We start from the raw sequence: 20,857 nt of genomic DNA on the forward strand, positions 1-20,857 counted from the left end.
TCGTCCATCAGAATCACTCTCGGTTCCATCTACGGGATGGGAAGAAAGCTTTTCTACCTTGCCGTCTAGGATTTTTACTTTTTCGGCCAGTTCTTCAACACGCTCGTTTGAGCTTCGCACGGCCTGAAGCAGTTCCTCAATCGACCTCTGGCAGGCAGCAAGGCCAGTGATCAACTGCTGCGCTGTTTCTCGTGAGGATAGGGGCGTAGATCCGCTGGATCGGACAGAAGATGACGACCGACCAACTGAACTTACTCGCGAGCTCGAACCGCTAGAACGGGATGGAGTCCGTGATATTGAATAAAAATTGCTTGGTGCACTACCGCGACTTTGTGCGCTGGAATTCCGATCCATGTTTTTGAAATCAGATGAATAACACTATTTGAACCGCAGAAGAATTTGCATAAGTCGAGAAACAGTCTGAATCAGCGAACCTCGTGAACTGAAAATTCCCGCCACAAAGAACCAACAAATAACCACGAAGCGGCTGCGTGAGCTTCGCAACCAAGCCTTTTTTCAACGAGTTAGCATAGTTTTCCAGTCACGTTGGTGGAGGAAATGAATTCTGTTTTACCTGCAAATGAGAAAATTGTGTATTGTTCGAAGAGGAAGAAGAAAAGATTTTGTGATCACTGCGATCGTCTGGTCTCGATCAGGACGTTTAATGCCCACAAGCGAAGGAAGACCGTCGATAATGCAAAAATTGGTAAGTCAGTGCGACTTTGAATGGTTGTTGTTTGCTTTTGTTTGGTCGGCTTTTCAAACTGCCTGTCGATGTAACTGTGTCTAATTTTATTTTTGATCTTAGATTACACAGATGAATTGCTTAGCCAAGATCTTCGAATTCACTCAGATTCAAGCGACCTGGATCTTGACTTTGATTTATCCCATTTGATTTGATCCCATGCATAACTTGATGCTGGGTACTACAAAGAAAATGCTTAAGATTTGGAGAGAATTGAACTTGCTGGATGAACAGGACTTCAAAGTGCTTCAAATAAGGATTAACAAATTGAAAGTGCCTTCCAGTATCGGGCGAATTCCATCGAAGATTGCGTCAGGCTTTAAAGGTTTTACTGCTGATCAATTTAAGAACTGGGCAGTGGTTTTTTCATCCTTTGCTTTAAAGGACATACTACCAGACAGACATTTACAATGCTGGAAATTATTTGCGAAAGCATGCTGTATACTGTGTTCAACAGTTATATCCACTTCGCAAGTGAAAATTGCTGATGACCTTCTTCTCAAGTTTTGCAGAAGTGTTGAAGATTTGTATGGTTCTTCTAAAATCACACCCAACATGCATCTTCATTGCCATTTATGTGAATGTATCCTTGATTTTGGTCCTGTTTATGGATTCTGGTGCTTCTCATTTGAGCGCTTCAATGGTATTTTGGGTGCTTTACATGTAAACAACCATCAGATTGAGGTACAATTGATGAGGAAATTTATTGAGCGGCAACAAGTGAGGGGCATGTCATGGCCAAGAGAATTTGATGGATTTAAAGACATGTTAGCATCTGCAGATAAAGGCTCATTGGCACAGACAAAGAAGAATCCTTTGACTCCAACTGAATATAGAGAAAGTATGAAACTCAAAGCTGACACTGGAACTGACCTGTTCCATTTGTGATTTGTTGACAAATGCTCCATTCAAGTGTTATCTCCTATCAAGGAAGTTTACATGAGTGATGACGAAGTTGAAGCCTTGACAACAATGTACACTTTCCTACACAAGGAAGACACTATTGTTTATGTTCCCAAATTGTCATGTCAATTTTCACAGTTACTACTTTATGACCAGAAACTTGACTCCTGGTATTCAAGAAGTGAACGGTCAGCCTGTATACTTGCGCGATGGTATGGTGCAAATGGTTTGGATACAGCTTCAGTGGATCTGCGGCCAGGTGAGTTTGTACATGTGGTTCAAATGTAGTTATGATTTTAAATTTTTCAAACTAGTTTGATTTGTTTATTCTTTTGTTCTAATTTTTTTGCCATGACTTAAAGACCTGTAGAAAAAAAAAAAAAAAAAAGTTTGAAATCATTTTGGCCTGAACTTGATTTGTGAGAACAGTGAGGTGCGATAAGGGGTCATACTTTACCCTATTTTCTAAATTAAATGCTAGGCTCCAGATAAATGCTGGTTTTAGTTGAGAAAATACAGTGTATTTATTCCTGTGGACTTAAAAAAAATGCAGAATGTACATGTCCTTGTCAGAAATATTTTGGCTCTCCAAAGAATTATTAATGGAGACAACAGTGATATAATGTAGAGGAATACTTTTTCTTTTCCCCTTGAATCTGTCTTATGGCAATTTTTTTTACTTCCCTTTTATAGTTGCTGCAATAAATATTAAGTTTGCCCTTCAGTGTCGTAAGATTTTCAATCAAAGCAGACTTGTTTATCTCCTTTTATGGGCTTCTGTGTTTGAATCTGTATAGTAAATACTTTATTGACAAACAAGCAAAAGGAGAACCAAACCCAACAAACACCTGCTTAAAAAATGATTGAGCATACCCTTTGCTGTTATTACCTTGGTATATTTAGATGCAGAGGACAATAATAGTAAATACTTTCAGTGTTTGCAACTTAACAGTCTTGCTATTTATCACATTACAAAGTAATACTCTACATGTATATAAGAAGTAAGATTCACTAGATCTTAGTGAATCTAAGTTCTTAAGCTTTTTGTACAGAACATAGAAGACTACTACATGTATGTTTATAGCACTCATCCTCTCTACTATTTCCTCTTTCTCTTACAGGGATTGTCCAATACTTCTTCAAGCACTCTATAACTATCCATTCCCCAACTGGTGAAAATGTGAACCTACCTTACACACTGGCTTGTGTTCATTGGTACAAAGTTCACCCTCATGCAAGGTTTTACTTTGGTTTACCAATTCAAGCATGCCTGCCATCATTTGAAGTTGAGTCAGTGGCAGCTTTTATTCCAGTAATGAGGATTGATAGTATATGTGGTGTAGCTGAGTTGAGCTACAACTTAGGCACTGCTAATGGTAAAGAGAAAATTGTTGTGGCTGTCCCTCTTGACCTTAAGTTACATGTATGAATATTAAAGGAAATTATGACTTTTAAAACTAATTTAAAGCAATTAGAACAATTGAAACTGAACTTATATTGTTTGGGCAGTGTAATGCTCTGCAAAGGGTGATCAGAAATATGTAAGATGCTCTGAAAGACTTGTGAGGTTAAGTAATGTTACTTAACCAGACAGTAAACAAGACTGTTTTGTCTCTAACCTTAGTATCCAAATATGCTTATTTTCTGAAAGCTGATGATGTTGCCATTTGGCTTTGGCATTCTCTTTTGTCTGGCTATAATTGAAGAAACCATGCTTTCATTTGTAAATATATAGTTTTTTTCCCTACACATACATGGTCAGTGAAAATTGGTTTTCAGTCAGTAGATATTCTTGGATTTTTTTTTTATTCCAGTGGGTGGCAGCAGGTGTCTGCTTTAGATATTGTAAAAAGAAGTTTGAAACACCCGGTTTTCACCCAACTAGGAGTCTACTGTAATTGTTGGAGTCATTGTTTTTTTTCTGTTAGTTCAACTGTTCCACACAAGTGTATATAAGTTAGCTTACCCCCTGAGGTCAAGTGAGTGGCCCTATATATTTTCATCAGTGGTGGTTTGCACTGTAATTCTTAGCAATACAGTTAGCAAATAAATGAAATTTTACTTTAGTAAACAACTGTATGGTGATGGTAGTGACCTCTAGCGGGATAGTGCAACTTTTTGCCTTTATTCTTGTGTGGGTTTTTTTGGCAAGATTCTTAGCTTTGGACTATAGATTATTTTCACCAAACTTAAATCATAGATTGTATTAACTGATTGGACTGTGTCAAATGACCAGACTGACTACAGTCATTACTCAACTGCCTCAAACAATCACAATGTCTCAAATGATCAAAGAGGTTCACTGATACTGACTCTCTAAAATGACCAAAGTGCTTCCAATGATCCAAATGGGTAAGATGAGCTGACTTGCTAAAATTACTAAAATGACCAAACTGGTTAAAATTCCCCAACTGCCTCAATTGTCCAAACCTGTTCAATTGACCCAATTGCCTCAAATGACCAAACTGGTTCAAATAACACAACTACTGCAAATGACCAAACCAGCTCTGTTGACCCAATTGCCTCAAATTCCCAAACCAGTTGAAATGACCCAAAAAACCTCAAATGACCAACCATTTCAATTGGTCAACCCAGTTGCCTCAAATGACCAATCCAGTTCAATTGGTCAACCAAATTGCTTTGAATGACCAAGCCAGTTCAAATGACTCAACTGGCTGAATGACCAAACCAGTTCAAATGATGCAACTGCCTCAATTGGCCAAACCGGCTCAAATGACCCAACTTGCTGAAATGACCCAACTGGCTGAAAAGACCAACAGCCTCAAATGGCACAGCTGCCTCAAATGACACAGCTGCCTCAAATGGCACAGCTACCTTAAATGGCACAGCTGCCTCAAATGGCATAGCTGCCTCAAATGACCCAACTCACTAAAATGACTAAGCTCATTTAGATGACAAAATTGGTTCAAATTGACCCAACTGCCTCAAATGGCCCAATTCTATAAATGACTAAACCAGTTCAAATGGTGCAATTTTCTCCAATGACCAGTCAGGCCCAAATGAGTAAACTGGTTACAATGATCCAATTGTTTCAAATGACCCAACTTGCTGAAATGGCACAGCTGCCTCAAATGACCCAACTGGCTGAAATGACCAAACTCACTTAAATGCAAAAATTGGTTCGAATGACCAAACTGCCTTAAATGACCCAATTGGATCAAATGACCAAACCCTAAAATGATGCAACTGTCTCAAGTGGTCAAACATGCTCAAATGACTCAACTGGCTGAAATGACAAAATTGGTTCAAATGACCCAACTGCCTCAAATGGCCCAATTGTATGAAATGACTAAACCGCTTCAAATGATGCAACTGTCTCAAATGGCCCAACTGGCTTAAATGAGTAAACCGGTTCAAATGATGCAATTGTTTGAAATTACCCAACTACCTCAAATGACACCAACTGGCTGAAATGGCCAACTGCCTCAAATGGCACAGCTGCCTCAAATGACCCAACCAGCTCAAATGAGTAAACTGGTTCAAATGATGCAATTGTTTGAAATTACCCAACTGCCTCAAATGACCCCAACTGGCTGAAATGACCAACTGCCTCAAGAGGCACAGCTGCCTCAAATGGCTCAGCTGCCTCAAATATAATGAACCAACAGGCTCAAATGAGTAACCAGTTTAAATGATCCAATTGTTTCAAATGACTCGACCACCTAAAATGACCCAACTTGCTAAAATGGCACAAGTGGTCGAAATGACTAGCTGCCTTCAATGGCACAGCTGCCTCAAATGACCCAACTGGCTGAAATAATCAAACTCACTCAAATGACATAATTGGTTCAAATGACATAATTGGTTCAAATGACCCAACTGCCTCAAATGACCCAATTGGATCAAATAACTCAATCAGTTCAAATGATGCAACTCTCTAATATTGCCAACCAGCTCAAGTGAGTAAATCAGTTCAAATGATCCAATTGTTTCAACTAACTAGCAACTAGCTGAAATGACCCAACTGGCTGAAATTACCAACTGCTTCAAATGGCACAGCTACCTCAAATGACTCAATTGACTGAAATGACAAAACTCACTCAAATAACAAAAATTGTTTCAAATGACCCAACTACCTCAAATGGCCAAACAGGCTGAAATGACCCAACTGGTGAAAATGGCACAGTGTTGTCTAAAACTGCCAAACTAGCCCAACTGACCAAACCCATTCAAATTAAATGATGCAACTTCGTCGATTAGGACAAGAGTGTCTTCAGTAGCTATGGGTAAGCAAATTAAAAGCTTTGGAATAACTGGTAAAATGACGGATATACGATGTCCTTACACTTGGTACACAGTTATGTGTAATTAACAGTATCCAAAACAGTATGCACTTGTGTCCTGACAAAGTTGCTGAAGAGTGGTAAAGTGAAAAATCTCTAACAGCTTTAGGGTAAGAATTTCCGCAGTAGTTATAGATGAGCAAATTAAGAGCTTTGGTATAATTAGTAAAAATAGTGGTTATACAATATCCTTACACTTAGTATACGTCTATGCGTAATGATCAGTATACAAAACAGTATACACTTGTGTCCTGACAAAATTGTCGGAAAGGGTGCAGAAAAATTGCTTTTCAGTAAATTTTTAGTGCAATATATATGCAGTACCTGTATGCAAGTAAATTTAAAGCATTATAATGCTTGGTGAAAAACTGGATATAGGGTGTCCTAATACTTAGTATACGGTTATGTGTAATAATCAGTACACAAAACAGTATACACTTATGTCCAGACAAAATTGTCGGGAAAGGGTACAGAAAAAAACTGCCTCTCAGTAAATATTCAGTATAGAAATATCTCGTTAGATTTAAGGTGGTTTAAAGTAACCCTAAATCCTTCAAAGGATTTAAGTACGGTTAAAATTACTTAAACATAGCTTAAATCTCAACGTCGATTTAATTTGCATTTAAGAATGCTTAAACCTCGCCTAAACAAAGGTACATTTTTAAGTCATGTTTAAGTTTAGTAAACATGGCTTAAATTTGTCTTTGGGTTTAATAGTTGTTTAATTTTACTTAAATGACACTAAAATTTGGCATTTTACCCAGTGTCAGTAGTTGTATATAAGTAAATAACGTAAATTTGTAGCTTCATAACAATTGGTGAAATACTGGCTATACGATGTCCTAACACTTAGTATACGGTCATGTGCAACATCTAGTATACATAGGAATAAGGAATCAAACATATACTGATCATTACTCAGTCCTTATACATCGATGTCCTTATATGTCAGTATATCTCTCCGTGTACGTCATGTATACGGGTTCATTACACCCCCTGATATTTGTTAATTCACGCAGTGAGCTAGAGTGGACGAAGAGTGAACTCTTTCCATTACTGATCATGACGCTACCTTTAAACTTTCGTCCCGGTTTAAAAGTTTAGTTGGAACATTAACAAATATCAGTACTTTTCTAAACTAGTTAACGTTTTAATATTTTAGTACTGGAATGATCCAAGATTTTCCTGGAACAAGGCGGAATATGAAAACATTACACAGATCATCATCAACCCTGAAAAAGCTTGGCTACCAGATGTTGTGCTATTAAACAGGTGAGACTTAACACAATGTCCGAACCACTTTTTTACATCAGCAACACGATTCAAAGCTCGATTAGTTCAATTACGTTACGTGGATGCTATCAGGGACGAGGAATAGGTATACCTTCCGATCTAGCCCCCTAGAAAGCTATGATGTTTGCACTTGGCATTTATATAACCTAGACTTCTCCCTACAGCCTCCAAGCACCTCATTATGAGTGGTAGCTTGCAAGACCCACATCTCTTGCAGTTTATATTAAACTCTAAAGTATAAGTGTACTAGCTCGCCAAATGATCGGCCGAGATGACCGTTGGCGAAAGAGAGTTTTCCATCTCTGCGCTTATGATTGCTCGTGGTGATGGAAAAACTATCAGCCTTCTGGAAAGAGTCTAGAAATTGTTTCATCTTGAAAAAAACAATTATTAATGATGGCGCGCGAGAATGAATAGAGCCAAGACCTTCTCTGTTTTTCAGCGCCGAAGCGATGTCAGACGGGCGTAGTACCGCGGCTCGCCTAGTCGTGAAGCACGATGGGAATGTATCTTGGTTGAACCCAGTGATTATCACGAGTTCTTGTATAATTGACATCACCTTCTTCCCATTGGATGACCAAAGATGTGAGCTCCGATTCGGTTCGTGGTCGTACAGCAGTGAATTCTTAGATGTTCATCCGAGGAGAGATAGCGCGGATCTAAGTTCGTAAGTGTTTTCAACGAAACTTTCGATTCTTAAGCAAATAATAATTAGTGATAAAATCTTCCCGCAATAATTGGGAGTTGCGTTTGCAATCACTCTGACCATATAAGCATTTGAACTGCTTTATCAATGACAATTGCTCAAGTTGGTTACCTTAAGGGGAATTATTACGATGTTAATCAATTACTTTAAAATGCAGGTACGTCGAAAATGGTGAATGGACTTTACTCGGGATTAAATCAGAACGCAGACTGTTAACTTATGATTGTCGTGAAGGAGAGTTCCCGTATGTGATGTACCATGTACAAATACGCAGACGTACTCTGTTTTACATGATGAACTATATTTTGCCATGCGTCCTGATTGCAGTCCTAACCCTGCTCGTCTTCCTACTGCCGCCCGAATCTGGAGAGAGAATGTCTTTTGGAGTCACGGTGTTACTATCGTTTACTATTCTGCTGTTGATGCTGATGGTGAGCATGCTTTCAACTCAGGCTCACAGACCCATTCATACAGTGTAAATTTTAACCTACATCGATCCAGATCGGAGACATACGTAGGTCTAATTATCGTAAATCCTCACTGAAGGATCCTTTCTTATGTGTCATTTTTTCATGTGGCACGGTATTCTTTTTATCAAATTCTAATATCAAGCATTTCAAGCAAACTATTTCAAACCTACAAAGTTTTGCATCAACATTTTGTTATCGCATATAAGTGAGGGATATACGGAAAGAGAAATTTCTCACCTCTAAGACATTTGAGCGCGTACGAAAAAGATTAACTGGCTATGGGCTAGAGCTGTTTTATTTCCGAGAGGCATTACTTTTTCAAAGATCTTGTGTTCTTTTTGAAGTGTTATGATGGGTAGTTTAGTCGACTATGTTTTTTCTCCGGTAGGCAAAGCTTCCTGCCACCTCCAAAGACACCCCACTAATTGCTGTTTACTATGCCTACACTTTCATCGAAGTGTCAGCGGCGATGGGAATGGCCTGCCTCATGCTTCGTTTTTACCATCCTGACAATTCCTCAGCCCCAATTCCCGCCTGGATCAGGGTACTTAAGCATCATTTTACAACTTTAGTTATGTATTCGCCTATATGAGGAATACTTTTTTCTGCAAAATATGTCAGACGTGTTAAATGGTTCAGATTGGCCCGACTGGTGTTTTATGATCTCCATAAGACAAGAGACTATTTTTGGTATTCAATAGCTTGGTTCTCTTTTTTTCACGATAGGTCTGTGTCCTTAACTACTGCGCACGCCTGGTGCGTTTAAGCACATCCGCTGGACGTGTCCGACAAGCGCAGATCGTCCAGGAGTGGCGTCAAGGTTGGACTGTAATGTTTATTGTTTCCTGTCGTGGCCATCAATTAATTCTACCCCACCACCAACGGTTCATTGAAAAAATAAACATGCAGGAACATGATATTACATCTAGAACACCGGGTAAAGGATCAATAATGTGTCTAAAAGACGGACAACGATTTGAGATCTACTGGAAAATCTATTATGAAAAAGACATCAGCGTAACTTTTCTGTTAACCCTTCATTCTTTCTTTTCTTTAGAAAATATTTCAGTTAGTGCAACTTCAAATATCGGAGAAGCGTCAGTTTGAAAAAATTGTTATGTACAGACATTTATATTGCATGACTGGAAACACGAATATAAGTAGTATTGCGAAATTTCAGATTACATTCATGTTCTCCACTGAATCACACGTGCCTGAATTAAATTTTGTAACATTACCAAACAAGGATACATGTCTACTTCCTGGTGTTAACTACCGACGAAATTCAATTTTCCGTCACGTGCGAGAGCGTTAGAGTTCCTACGGTTTATTCTATTCTATTTATCTTAATTAATTTATTTATTTATTTATTTTCGTTCCAGTAAAGCTACGTGAAAACAGGGGCAAAGAGCAAACGAACATGACAATTTTGACAGACAACATCTTCAGGAAAGAAGAAGCAGACACCATGAGAGAGGAATGGAGGATGGCAGCCATGATTATTAATCGCCTCTTTGCTTGGATCTACCTCATCACCATCATCATAACATTGGCAGCCGTGCTGCTAAAGTCACCACGATTTAGGAAAGGGGAATTTTAACTTAGTTAAACAACCTCTCTCACGATAAGTCCTTACTTACCGAAGATACTTAAAATCTCGTTAAATAACTTTTGAAAGTATGACAAAATGAAAAAATTGTAAGCAATTTAGCCGTATAATAATTTTGACTTTTAAACATATCAGGGATTCTAGGGTAATACTTAACCCCTTGAACTACACGACGAAAATATATCTTTAATTGCAGAGAACTTTATTCTCAATTCAAAAAGCAACAAATAGAATTAACGCAGTACAAGTAACCAATTTTTCCAGACCAGTAAGGAGCTGGTGAAATGCGAGTATACCTTCGTTGTGGATTTACTGAAAAACATTGACACTTAGCATTCATCGCTTTGAAGATAGTTGCCCTTGAATGTTAAAATATACTTTTAGAGTATACTTTTATGGTTGATTACAAAAAGAAAAATACACTGATTTTCCATTCGTTTACAAATAACATTATGACTGCAAAGATTTTAGATTGTTTTGTCAGTTTTATTTCCTAATTGTTTGCTTGTTTGTCTCTTCATCTCTAAAGAAAGGAAAAATAGATTGCTAGGATTGTCATAAGCTAATTATGTTCTGATGAGCTGACGCACGTAATAATGATATGAGAGGAAGTGCACGAAGTACATCTTAGTACATCTTAGGAAGTCACGTTCCTCACTTTTACTGACCCCTTGGCTTTCATTCAAAAGTAAAGACGAAAGCCTCAATTAAAATCCTGGCATGGGATCCTCACTTGAACTTTTAACTTCTGCGTTTTATATACTCTTTCTTTTTAAACGTCTCGAATTCACTTCTAATACACTGGCACACACACAAGATGTTCAAATTCACTAGTTTATTGGTCATGCTGATAACCGACACCAAAACTTTCTTTGTCACTCTCCGGTCTTCAAGGAGCCACTCTTCTACATTTGAAATATCAAAATATTTCTACTTTAAATTACGATACACATAGTTGAACCTCTGGCAACGCGATGTGCTGTAAAAGAGGACAGAGATAGCTACTACTGCTTATTTGGTAAACAGTTTTCTTAATTTCTACCTTATAGTTCAAATTGCTTCTTTCAAAGTTCGATTTTATTCCCAGATATCATTTTTACAACCACCGTAGTCGCATCGCACAATCAGACGATTGACCTTCTAAGGGGAACACAAGGAAAGCCCCTGCATAAATTAATAAAGTAATACAAACTGACTATATTTCTAGAACATAAGAGAACTGTGAAAATGCTAGTATACCAGTGTGGTGGAGATAGAAAAGAAAAATCAAAGAAGGCTGTAATAAATTACTGTAAGAAAACTGAAATTTTGTTTCAAGCAATGATGATATGGCTTCGTATAACCAGATAAATACATGTATCCACTAGCAAAAAATGTCCTGATTTTGTAGATTGTCTCTTTTGTTTGTTTGTTTCTCACGTTTTAGCAATAAACGTATGTTTTGGTCAGTTGTGAGATGGCACACATTCTGGCCTAAGTTATTTTACTATTAATAATGAGATTCATTGAAATATTTTCACTCAGTACTCCTTTTCCGAATTTCCTTCGAGGCAAGGATGTTTGGGGCTGATGTTTCTAAATTTCAGCATTGCTCGCACACCGCTTACCACCGCTGCAAAGTTCCTCCGCTGACCGAGTTTTATCGGTATTTTCGGGTCCATTTGAAACCATGGATGATTCAGCGCCTCCGAAGCTGTCATTCTCTCGCTGGGATTTACGACAATTAATCGTTGCACAAAGTCCTTAGCTTCTTCTGATACATTGTCCCAATATGGCGAAGGCATAGTATAATGACCTTGTAGAATAGATAGTAGTAATTTTTCGTCGCTGCTACTCCAAAATGGCGGGTAGCCCACCAATAGAATAAATGATATGACGCCACACGCCCACATGTCAACTGGTTGACCAATCATTTCCTCTAAAATTGTCTCTGGTGCAAGGAAAAGGGGCGCGCCACTCGCTTCGCAACCAATGACGTCAGAGTCGCGTGGCAGTCTTCGAGCCAAGCCAAAGTCAGCGAGTTTTACAATCAATTGTTCGGAAATTCTGGATCGACTGAGAAGAAGATTGTCAGGCTTGACGTCTCGATGGATGATTCGCTTGGCATGAAGATACTCCAATGCTTTTAAAAGCTGCGAAATAAAGAGAAATCAATTTAGACATAGACCCTTGGCAGGATACTAAAATCATATCAGCTGCCATTGGATTAAGCTCGTTTGACACACAAACGAATTACGTCACATTTGTGCGTGTGGCTACAGCTATTCGATACTTTGTTTTGAAACCTTGCCGTTGTCAAGGCCGGAGCTGTTCCGTTATACGCTCGAAAATTATTTGTGACGCCACGCCTTTCATTGAGAGGCGAAACTTATTTTGCGACAATATTGAGAACGTTGTCTTGTCACAAGTACTTTTTTTAAATGTTTTGACATCGATATATAAAATCGAAATAAAACTGTGTTTACTTTTCATTAGACATTGATGAGTGAACTTTATGCTGTTCTGACAGAACTTGTTATAACTGAAAGCAAAAGGCGTCCTTCATTGTTCAGTGTTTTTAGTCTTTGGCTTCAATTTTTACCCATACCCCGGTTCAGAGAAACTGCTCGAAACTGTTTAGCTAGCGAAATTTTTCGCTCACGCACCATGTAAACGATTTAAAACCGACGTAATTTCAGTATGGGAAGTTATGTAATATCGAGACTTTGTTTCATCAACAAACATATACTTATAAGGTTTCGTTTTTAAGGCAGAAATTTGAACCACAGAGGTCATGAATGTCATAAGATATGCTGGTGACGTAAATTCATTCAGATTGGTGTATCAGTGCCTTCCGTGCTGCTTTGTCACAGCGCATCTTATTTCCTTTAGTGGGAAAAAATTTTCGATAAATCGATTAGCTTTGACGGAACTTACGTTCGTTTTAATAACCTGTGTAAGGAACAGGCCACTTACAAATTAAACCTTCACAGAAGATAATCTCTCTTTCTCAGAAGGCAGAAAAAACATCCATTAAAAATTCTACTTTTTCCGTAAAATAAAAGTTCCATCTATGTACTAACTGAACCTAGCACTCAAAGCAAATGTTCGCCTAAAGTATTAAAAATTAGCTAAGTTCTATGAATTTAAAACAGAAAAATTAAATAATGATTGAACAAATCTTACTTGTTTTATGAAAGAGCGTGCTTGTTGTTCACTGTAAATGCTGTGTCCCAAAATTTCATCAAACAAACTGCCGCCATCGACATTTTCACATACGAAATGCACAGAAGAGTTTCCCTGGAAGGCTTGGTGCAACGAGACGATATTTTCGTGTTGTAAATCCTTCCAAATCTCCATCTCCTCTCTGACTGCCTCGCTGAAAGAGAAGCCCTCATCAAGCCGTATTTCCTTCACCGCAAAAGTTTTACCACTCTGCTTCTCTTGGCACCTGTAAACCTTGGCGAATGATCCCTCACCGATAAGTTCTTGAATTTCGAATTCATCTTTGAATATGTGTGCATCTCTTTCAGAATATCGCGATGGCATCTTCCAATGATTCAGAATAGACTGCAGGACGTTTTGCTCTCCTTGACGATTAGCAGTTGAGAAAGTTCCTATATAGTAACAACACCGTAACCCGAGTTTATAATTGTCAACAGCATAATTTCAACTGACCAATGAGAGGCCTTAAATGCCGAGTTTCCTGAGGCGTTGATACAGGAGAGGATTTCCTGTGCTATTTTGGTACATTGGCTAATTTGTCAGCTTCTTTTGAACTCTGAACTCAGATTACATCGATATTTTTTTGTCACAAGGCAGACACGTAGATATGAGATTATACAGCGCGATCCATCTCGACTCGCTGTGTATGGTCGGCTTTGTTGCGAAATATTGGGTGTTAACTTTTCGTGTCAGATGAGCCAATTAACAAAATTTTTATTCAGAATTCTATGGTGGTTTCCGTGTCAACCGCGTTTCTTAATGCTAATCCTCACGTTTGCTACGAAATTAAAACGGCTGACCTTTCTAGCTAATTACTTATCTTGTTGACAGAGGGCTGCTGCTTGCTGGCTGCAATCGATCGCGGTTAGCAAGCGCAAAGAAATTCGCGAGTGAATATTAAAAGTTTCAAACTTCATATTTCCTTCCGCGAAGGAAATTAGCGAATCAGTTCAAAGTCAGTAGTTCCTCCTGTAGGTGTGTCGTTTCATATCATAAATGTTGATTTGAATGCTTCAGATTCTGGCGGTGCAATGACTCAAGCACACCCAGATGTCATCACTCAGCAATAATGGTGAATAAAGGAAACCGAAAAGGAACTTTCGTGCTGTTATTTGTTTTTTGAACTTCTGCTGAAAGAAGACAAAAAGTTGTACTCTGACGCGCACAATTAAAGAAAAAAAACAACGTCCATCTAAAATAAGCAAACAACTTCAACACATCCTCACAGGCAGCCCAAGCTCCAGCTGTGAGACGATCATCTTGCGAAAAAAAAGTCATGGCGAAATTGTGAGAGTTTGTTTGGGAATATTTACTACCGCTCTCAGGAATAAAAGATAAGTCAAATTCACAACAAAAATATCTCTCCTCATACTTTCACAGTGCATTGCTTGTTGTCTGACCGCTTATTATATTGAAAAGAACCCATATTTAGCGAGTTATTCATTTCTAAGTTTACCACATAAGAGGGCTTAAAAAGTGGAATGAACCGAGGGCGTTCAGTGAACTACACTTCATTTGAGATATGGAACTGATTTCATCCTATTCAAAGAGGATGCGGCCAAAATGTAGGTAATTGTAAGTCCTGAGCAAGTGATAACTTGGCCCAAGACTCCCAAACAAAATAAATGTGGCTGGATCGTCGGGACACCGTTTTGTATAATGCCCCACGAACTAAATACATTCTTAAACGTCGGCGGAGGCGGTTGTTTTTAATTCCAAAGCAGCATAGCATGTACCAATGAAATGACTTAATTTCTTATCATGTCTAGTCTTGGTGGATACCGTTCGAAACACATCCATCTCTCAGCATTCCAACAATTTCTCGGTAAATCAGTCACACATTTGAGAAATTACCCAATCAACTCAAGGTACATCAAGACTATAAAAGTGAGCTTATACTAGATATTTCATCGGAAAATACCTTCCCTTCTTGATTGTCACTAATACACTGTTATCTGGAGGCCTTTCACGAATCAGCACATCGCCAATCTGATTAGAGTTTGCCATGACCCGCGATTTAGGGCGTTGACAAAGCATCAAAATTATTTGTTTAAGTGTAGTTTATCCTGGTGTATATCATTCTGTCTTGTCTGATTTTATCTCTATCCCATTTATAGAAGATTTTTCTCGTGAGGTTTTTAGGTAAACGAACACCGATCGACGACTCGATCTCCACCGAGTTTGTCCACGGATGTTCTTGACAAAGGAAACATCGCAGGCCTATTTCCTGAACAACAGGAATTGATCGTGGCAGACCTCAACTACTCATGCGATCAAGAAAATAGTTTATAAACTCTTGGCCTAACTTTGCCTTTACGTCTTACCTATTGATAGACATTAGTGGTTATAGTTTTTTCCTTTACTAACCATGTGGTGTCGACAGAGTGGTGTGATCAACCGAAGCATCTTCTGAGGGTATTGTGGATGGGGAGGTTGGAGTGAGTTCGTCAGTAGGCCGTGTGAAAATCTGGAATCGAGTCTCCGCAAGAATCAAAATGGCGGCTGCTTGGCGTTCAAACCTTGGTAAACATGTCAGAGAAATCCGTATTCACTTGTGTCAGAAGTCCCAGAGTAGTCAAGGTGTAAGGTAACTAACTATGGAGGACGATTATTCCAAATTTTGAAGTACTTGAGTTATTTATAACGCTATTTACGTAATTAATCTGCGGATGAAACTCTTCTTTATGGACTCGATCGCCAGAAGTACAAATATTATACTTACAGAAAAAATAGCATACAACAATCATTTTTAAGCGATACCAGAAATCAACTCAAGCAAGGTGATGTTGTATAGGAGGGGTTTGTTGAAATCACTGATGATCATAGGTCGACCGTTCGTTAACATGTTTTGGTCTCCTCATTTAAAAACATTTTAAGCTGTTGATGGCCACTAAACTCTTAAGGTACTTACACACTGCAACATGACATACCCTGTGCCAATCGGTTTTAAAAAATCTCTGAATAACAAATAGAAAAGAAGTAGAAGAATTCACAAATTTCTTTATCTCAGACAGAAATTTATGAGGTGGAACTTTAATAGATTATTTGTTAACAAACCCCTTTGTGTCTTTTTTATATTTTTTTGTTTTCTTTTTGTGCAAATATTTAATTAACCTGTGGAATTTCTAATCAGGGACTTCTTGGAGAAATACTACATTGGCATCAAGAAAGAGAACCCAAAAGTTCCCATCTTGGTTCGTGAATGTAGTGGAATTCAACCAAAGATGTACGCAAGATATGGTAAGAACTAAGATAAGAAAATTCTACTCTTTCTTTACTCAAACGATATATTTGCAAAATTTGCAGATCTCTTGTGACAAGTGATAACCAAACTGATTTGGTGAATGAATTTGCTGATCAAAGCCCAGAAAGCCTCAAGTCTCTTTTTCATTGTCCATGTTGTGTGGGCAACAACACTGTTGCTATTTAGTGTAAGTTAACCCTTAAACTCCAATAACTCCAATGAGTTACCAAGACAGAATTTTTCCCTATGATATTAATACAATATCAAGCAGACTGGTGGTGGGAATGACCCAAAACATCAACTATGGGATTACTTGTTGCTTGAATACCAATTTTTTTAAATTAACATCATAATAATTGTGTTGCAGACAGTATGAAGGATTACTGAGATCTTGGGTGTGAAAGGGTTACAATTTGGCCAGCTGAATGTGATATTTCTTTAATCCCTTTAGATCATGGAAAGGAAAACTCTGTCCAACTGAACAATATGAGCGGGGATTCAGTCCTCCAAGCTATGGAGAAGCTTGTTACATCAGGATCACTGTGAAATGTGGAATATTTATGAGTGATGCCATAACATTATCAATTGCAGGAAAGGACAGGAAATTTTTATTTCTTCAGCGAGCCTTTGAAGTTCCTTGAAAATACCTATAAATTTGTTTTGTCATCTTTAGTCTCTGTGGTGTTGCGATGTAATTGAGGTATCAATGGATGTCTGAGAACAAATTATTAAAGATTCAAATTTGTTTACCTATTGTTATTAATTGATTTTGACAAAATTGCAGTTAGTGGTTTTAATAACTTAATGGATCTTAAATGTATCTTACTGCAACCAAAATTAAACATTCTGAAATATCATCAACATTTGCATATCAAATAAGTTTTTTTTTTTGGTGATGGTGTTGTCATTCATCAGGAGGGTGTGCCTTAAGTCAGTCACACATGCATTCATAGGAAAGAACAATGATAAGGCTTACCACCCATCAAAAGGTTGTTCATACCTATAGTTACACCCTCTACCCCTTTTATGGTTTGGAAGTCTCTTGCAGCAGCAGCACATTGCATTCATGCTATGTATGTTACAAAAATAATGGAAGTGTCAGTTTTTGTATGTTTTGCAGGTTGACATAGGTATTGGTTTGGGTAATATTACATCCAAAGAACCTTGTTCACCAAAGTGGCATCGGAAATTGGTCTTTTTTAATTAAAATGGTACAGTTATCTTAAGCAGCTCTCTTATTTTCAATTTTTACCTAACAATTTCCAACAGAGCAAATTTCCCAAAATGGATCAGTGTCAACAATAATCAGTTATAATCTATGTTCGGTGATATCTTTACATCAGAATGCCTGGGTACCCATGTTTTGGTGTAATCCACTCTAGGAAAAGGTCATTCAAAGGTGGGTGCAAATTACCTTTTGCTACCATCAGGGTAGGAGCTTAAATGTAGTTGGGCCTTTTAAATAATTAAATGAATAAGTAAAACCAGGTTGCAGTATAATGTATCATATATTTAGAAAGCAGGCAATCTTTTAAGTAGCATATATTTGGAGAGTTCTCCAACTAATCAAAGTGTAAAAATGTTTCAAAAAAAAATTTAATATAACCAAGAAATTACATCACATGCGGGGTTAGATAACATTAGGGTATCTTGATAAAGGAGAAACAAAATGTAAAAAAAAAATTGCAATGTCGACATCTAGCCTTTCCAAATCTAGTTTTACAATCAGACCTCATCAACCTAAGTGTGAATGGGCGAGTGTACTGTTACATTCTACCATATGTAAGGTATCAGAACTGCAGTGCTTCGGCGATAATCTTGGTAGGCTGGTAGATGCCCCCATTTCTTCAAACCCTGCCTTTCCAGAAGTGGAATGCCACTGACTCGAGTCAGAAGATAAGCCACAAACATAGGGGAGATGGCACTCAAGTACTGGTAACCAGACATTACTGAGGAAGCCGGAAGAAACAAGCTGGACCACATCAGCATCTCGCCAAGATAGTTGGGATGTCGGCTAATGCTCCACAGCCCAGAGGCAATCCACTTGCCTTTGTTAGCAGGATTAGCCTTGAACTGCGACTTCTGGTAATCTGCACCTGCTTCTAGTATGAATCCGATTAGCCAGAAAGCCCATCCTAAGTAATCCTTCCATGTCAGCTCTTCGTCTTTAGCAGAAGCATTCAGGATCAGGGTTGGTAGTAGAGTCAGGAAGATCCAAACACCTTGAATTGTCCAGTAGATGAAAAACACACGGGGATTCCCTCGAACCTTGTCGAAACGGCTATCCTTTCCGTCCTGGAGAATCCTGTGAAACAGATACAAGCCAAGTCGAAGTCCCCAAACCGTAACACAGCCAGACTGGATAATCTGACGCAAGTTGACTTTCCTTTGCCATCTTAGGGTTAGCAACGTCAGGAAGACGAAGGTGGAGGAACCGGCCAAATCGTAAAACTTTTCCGTTTGAAGAATGGACGCAACCACCCAACAAATCCACTGAATACCAAAGTCTATTGCTGCTGCAATAAAAAGAGGGTTTTTCATGCCAGCGGAAAGAAAGCTCCCCGTTACTTGGAAGAACTTAGAAGATTTGTGGACCATACAGCAATCAACGATCGATACCAACCTCCAACCGTGATTGTGTAACGCAAGGTCGATTAAGCTTTTCCTTCAAATAAGTACTTTGAAATGTATCCCTGAGAAATTCGATGAAATAAATGGATACACGAGACGCATATACTTGACTAGAACTTTCTAGTTACTTCTCCAATATGAAAGTTATGTGTTGTATTCTAAAATCGTTGCAAAAGAGGCAAAACAAGCCAAAATTTATCATATGGACACCTTATGGTACCTTACATATAACTGTAAATTTTGAAACTTGATAACTTACGTAATCCGCCGACTAGGATTTAACTGCTATTTCACCCACCCTGCGTGTAACTAAAAGGATCAATTCCCTCTAAACTAGGAAGCGATTACGTTTCATGGAGACTTCATCTTTCTATATAGCGAAAGAGAAGATTATTATAACCATAACTCATTAATTCCACGTTTAACGCCCCAAGCCACTTTAGAAAGACGTGAGTGGAAGGGTACAGTATGGATTTTGTCACGGGTGGCTTAGGTGTGTTCGTTACGAACAGCTCCGTGAATTCATTCCTTTATAGTAATCAGAGCTTTTGAAAGCAAGAATAGGTCAGATGGAGGTGTGTTAATTCTCAAGGAGGCTGAGAAAAAATGAAATTCATACACAGCTGTCACAGTTTGTCAGATGAGTACTACCATTGTGGGAGTAGGAGGGGGTAGTAGGGTCAATTTTTGCTGGTATGTGTCACTGGCTTCTCAGAACTCCTACCCCATCATGGTCTAAGCTGTGGTCAACCATAGACCCCATCTTAGTCACTATTGAGCAAAATTAACACCTTTTTAACTTTGAATCTTCCCATCTTAAAAACCCCTACTGACCAGAATTTTCTTACCTTCCGGCCCCCCCCAATCCTAAGAATATGTGACCCATTCTAGTACCTCTATTAAAATTAAACCCCATTATAATCAATGCAGTAAACTCATCCTGCAGTACATCCCCATTAGCCAATTTCTAGGAAGTACCCTTCTAGGGCACCACATGCATGATTATATGACAAACCAAGACTGTAACAAAATTCTCGAACTTGATTGGTTACCACCAGCCTGATTTGAGAACTATTAGGGAAGTGTTCGCATCATGCTTGTACTGGTAATTGGACAGTGTAATAGGACAGTTAAAGGGACAGTAAACACATCATGCCTGCATAAGTGGACACAACACATCATGTGCTCATGCTGGTGTCTCACATTTCAATAAGTTCACTGTTGGTGTTTTTTTTATGAAAACATATAACTAATGTCAAATTTTGTTTCTAGAATTTTGTCATAGATGTGACTAATTGGTAACAGGACTTCCTGTTGTTCAATTCTACCGAGTGATTATCAAATCAGACTCCCACTTCCCTGTCATCCAATTTTGTTAATCACTTGTATGATTACAGACCAAATTGGACTCCACTAAGTTCTTAATTAATTGTCATTATACATATGATGAAAATCATCTGAGTTTCAAAATATTCAATAGAGCTGATTTTTCCACTTTATGATAGGTTTCATACTAAAGAGAAAGAGAGGTTAAAGAAAATTAATGCTAAGTGTTTGTAGGTTCAACTCAGAAAATTTAAACAGTGTCTTTCCCATTTTTATATTTTTTGTAGTAACAGTTGTTTTCATGCTTTCAGAAATAGTGACAAATAATTGGATTTAAAGAGATGGGAAACTCCTTCAAATCACTCAACCCTCAATTGTTGGCATGACAATTAGGCACATTTTTTTAAATGGTGGTCATTAAT

At 38.2% G+C, this 20,857-nt stretch overlaps 5 protein-coding genes and 1 pseudogene across 7 annotated transcripts in view; 3 read left to right on the top strand and 3 right to left on the bottom strand.

Annotated features, from left to right (window-relative positions):
- LOC149035525 (uncharacterized) overlaps positions 1–492 on the bottom strand; it is a 5,660-nt gene extending 5,168 nt beyond the window's left edge. The window contains exon 1 of the mRNA XM_089191923.1: positions 1–492. This exon is cut by the window's left edge and continues 42 nt beyond it. Coding sequence (XP_089048049.1) covers positions 1–354 — 354 coding nt within the window. The 5' untranslated portion in view covers positions 355–492.
- LOC113685469 (neuronal acetylcholine receptor subunit alpha-7) overlaps positions 1–11,336 on the top strand; it is a 27,661-nt gene extending 16,325 nt beyond the window's left edge. For both annotated transcript variants that reach the window (XM_027203016.2, XM_089191921.1), the window contains exons 4-9: positions 7,115–7,224; positions 7,688–7,912; positions 8,109–8,382; positions 8,810–8,965; positions 9,148–9,241; positions 9,804–11,336. In XM_027203016.2, the coding sequence (XP_027058817.2) occupies positions 7,115–7,224; positions 7,688–7,912; positions 8,109–8,382; positions 8,810–8,965; positions 9,148–9,241; positions 9,804–10,021 (1,077 nt within the window). In that variant the 3' untranslated portion in view covers positions 10,022–11,336. The remainder of the gene's footprint in view (positions 1–7,114; positions 7,225–7,687; positions 7,913–8,108; positions 8,383–8,809; positions 8,966–9,147; positions 9,242–9,803) is intronic.
- Positions 1,165–3,174, top strand: LOC149035527 (uncharacterized; annotated as a pseudogene). Its single transcript, XR_016182405.1, has 2 exons — positions 1,165–1,907; positions 2,770–3,174. The product of XR_016182405.1 is annotated as an uncharacterized LOC149035527 (transcript).
- LOC113685179 (calcium/calmodulin-dependent protein kinase type II delta 1 chain-like) lies at positions 10,851–14,367 on the bottom strand. The gene is made up of 2 exons (XM_089191927.1): positions 13,196–14,367; positions 10,851–12,162 (listed from the first exon to the last, which is right to left on the bottom strand). The coding sequence occupies exons 1-2, from the start codon at positions 13,556–13,558 to the stop codon at positions 11,551–11,553; spliced, it is 975 nt and encodes a 324-aa protein (XP_089048053.1). The 5' UTR covers positions 13,559–14,367; the 3' UTR covers positions 10,851–11,550.
- Positions 14,368–14,458: 91 nt separating this feature from the next.
- On the top strand, positions 14,459–17,332 carry LOC113685366 (NADH dehydrogenase [ubiquinone] 1 alpha subcomplex subunit 2). The gene is made up of 4 exons (XM_027202910.2): positions 14,459–14,799; positions 15,618–15,821; positions 16,368–16,474; positions 16,930–17,332. Exons 2-4 carry the CDS (start codon positions 15,730–15,732, stop codon positions 17,022–17,024), a joined length of 294 nt encoding a protein of 97 aa, XP_027058711.2. The 5' UTR covers positions 14,459–14,799; positions 15,618–15,729; the 3' UTR covers positions 17,025–17,332.
- Positions 17,333–17,967: 635 nt separating this feature from the next.
- LOC113685273 (uncharacterized) lies at positions 17,968–19,122 on the bottom strand. Its single transcript, XM_027202796.2, has one exon. It carries the CDS (start codon positions 19,074–19,076, stop codon positions 18,252–18,254), a length of 825 nt encoding a protein of 274 aa, XP_027058597.2. The 5' UTR covers positions 19,077–19,122; the 3' UTR covers positions 17,968–18,251.
- Positions 19,123–20,857: the final 1,735 nt, after the last annotated feature.

The sequence above is a fragment of the Pocillopora damicornis genome, chromosome 13, assembly GCF_964200805.1.
Source record: "Pocillopora damicornis chromosome 13, jaPocDami1.2, whole genome shotgun sequence".
Lineage (NCBI taxonomy): Eukaryota > Metazoa > Cnidaria > Anthozoa > Scleractinia > Pocilloporidae > Pocillopora > Pocillopora damicornis.

What these genes read in the sequence shown, in the direction of transcription:
- LOC113685179 (XM_089191927.1), bottom strand. Translation starts at nt 13,558, where the DNA reads ATGCCATCGCGATATTCTGAAAGAGATGCACACATATTCAAAGATGAA. An exon ending in CACGCTCTTTCATAAAACAA is followed by an intron (nt 12,163 to 13,195) that starts GTAAGATTTGTT and finishes TTTATTTCGCAG; the next exon opens with CTTTTAAAAGCATTGGAGTA.
- LOC113685366 (XM_027202910.2), top strand. Translation starts at nt 15,730, where the DNA reads ATGGCGGCTGCTTGGCGTTCAAACCTTGGTAAACATGTCAGAGAAATC. An exon ending in CAGAGTAGTCAAGGTGTAAG is followed by an intron (nt 15,822 to 16,367) that starts GTAACTAACTAT and finishes ATTTCTAATCAG; the next exon opens with GGACTTCTTGGAGAAATACT. An exon ending in AAAGATGTACGCAAGATATG is followed by an intron (nt 16,475 to 16,929) that starts GTAAGAACTAAG and finishes TAATCCCTTTAG; the next exon opens with ATCATGGAAAGGAAAACTCT.
- LOC113685273 (XM_027202796.2), bottom strand. Translation starts at nt 19,076, where the DNA reads ATGGTCCACAAATCTTCTAAGTTCTTCCAAGTAACGGGGAGCTTTCTT.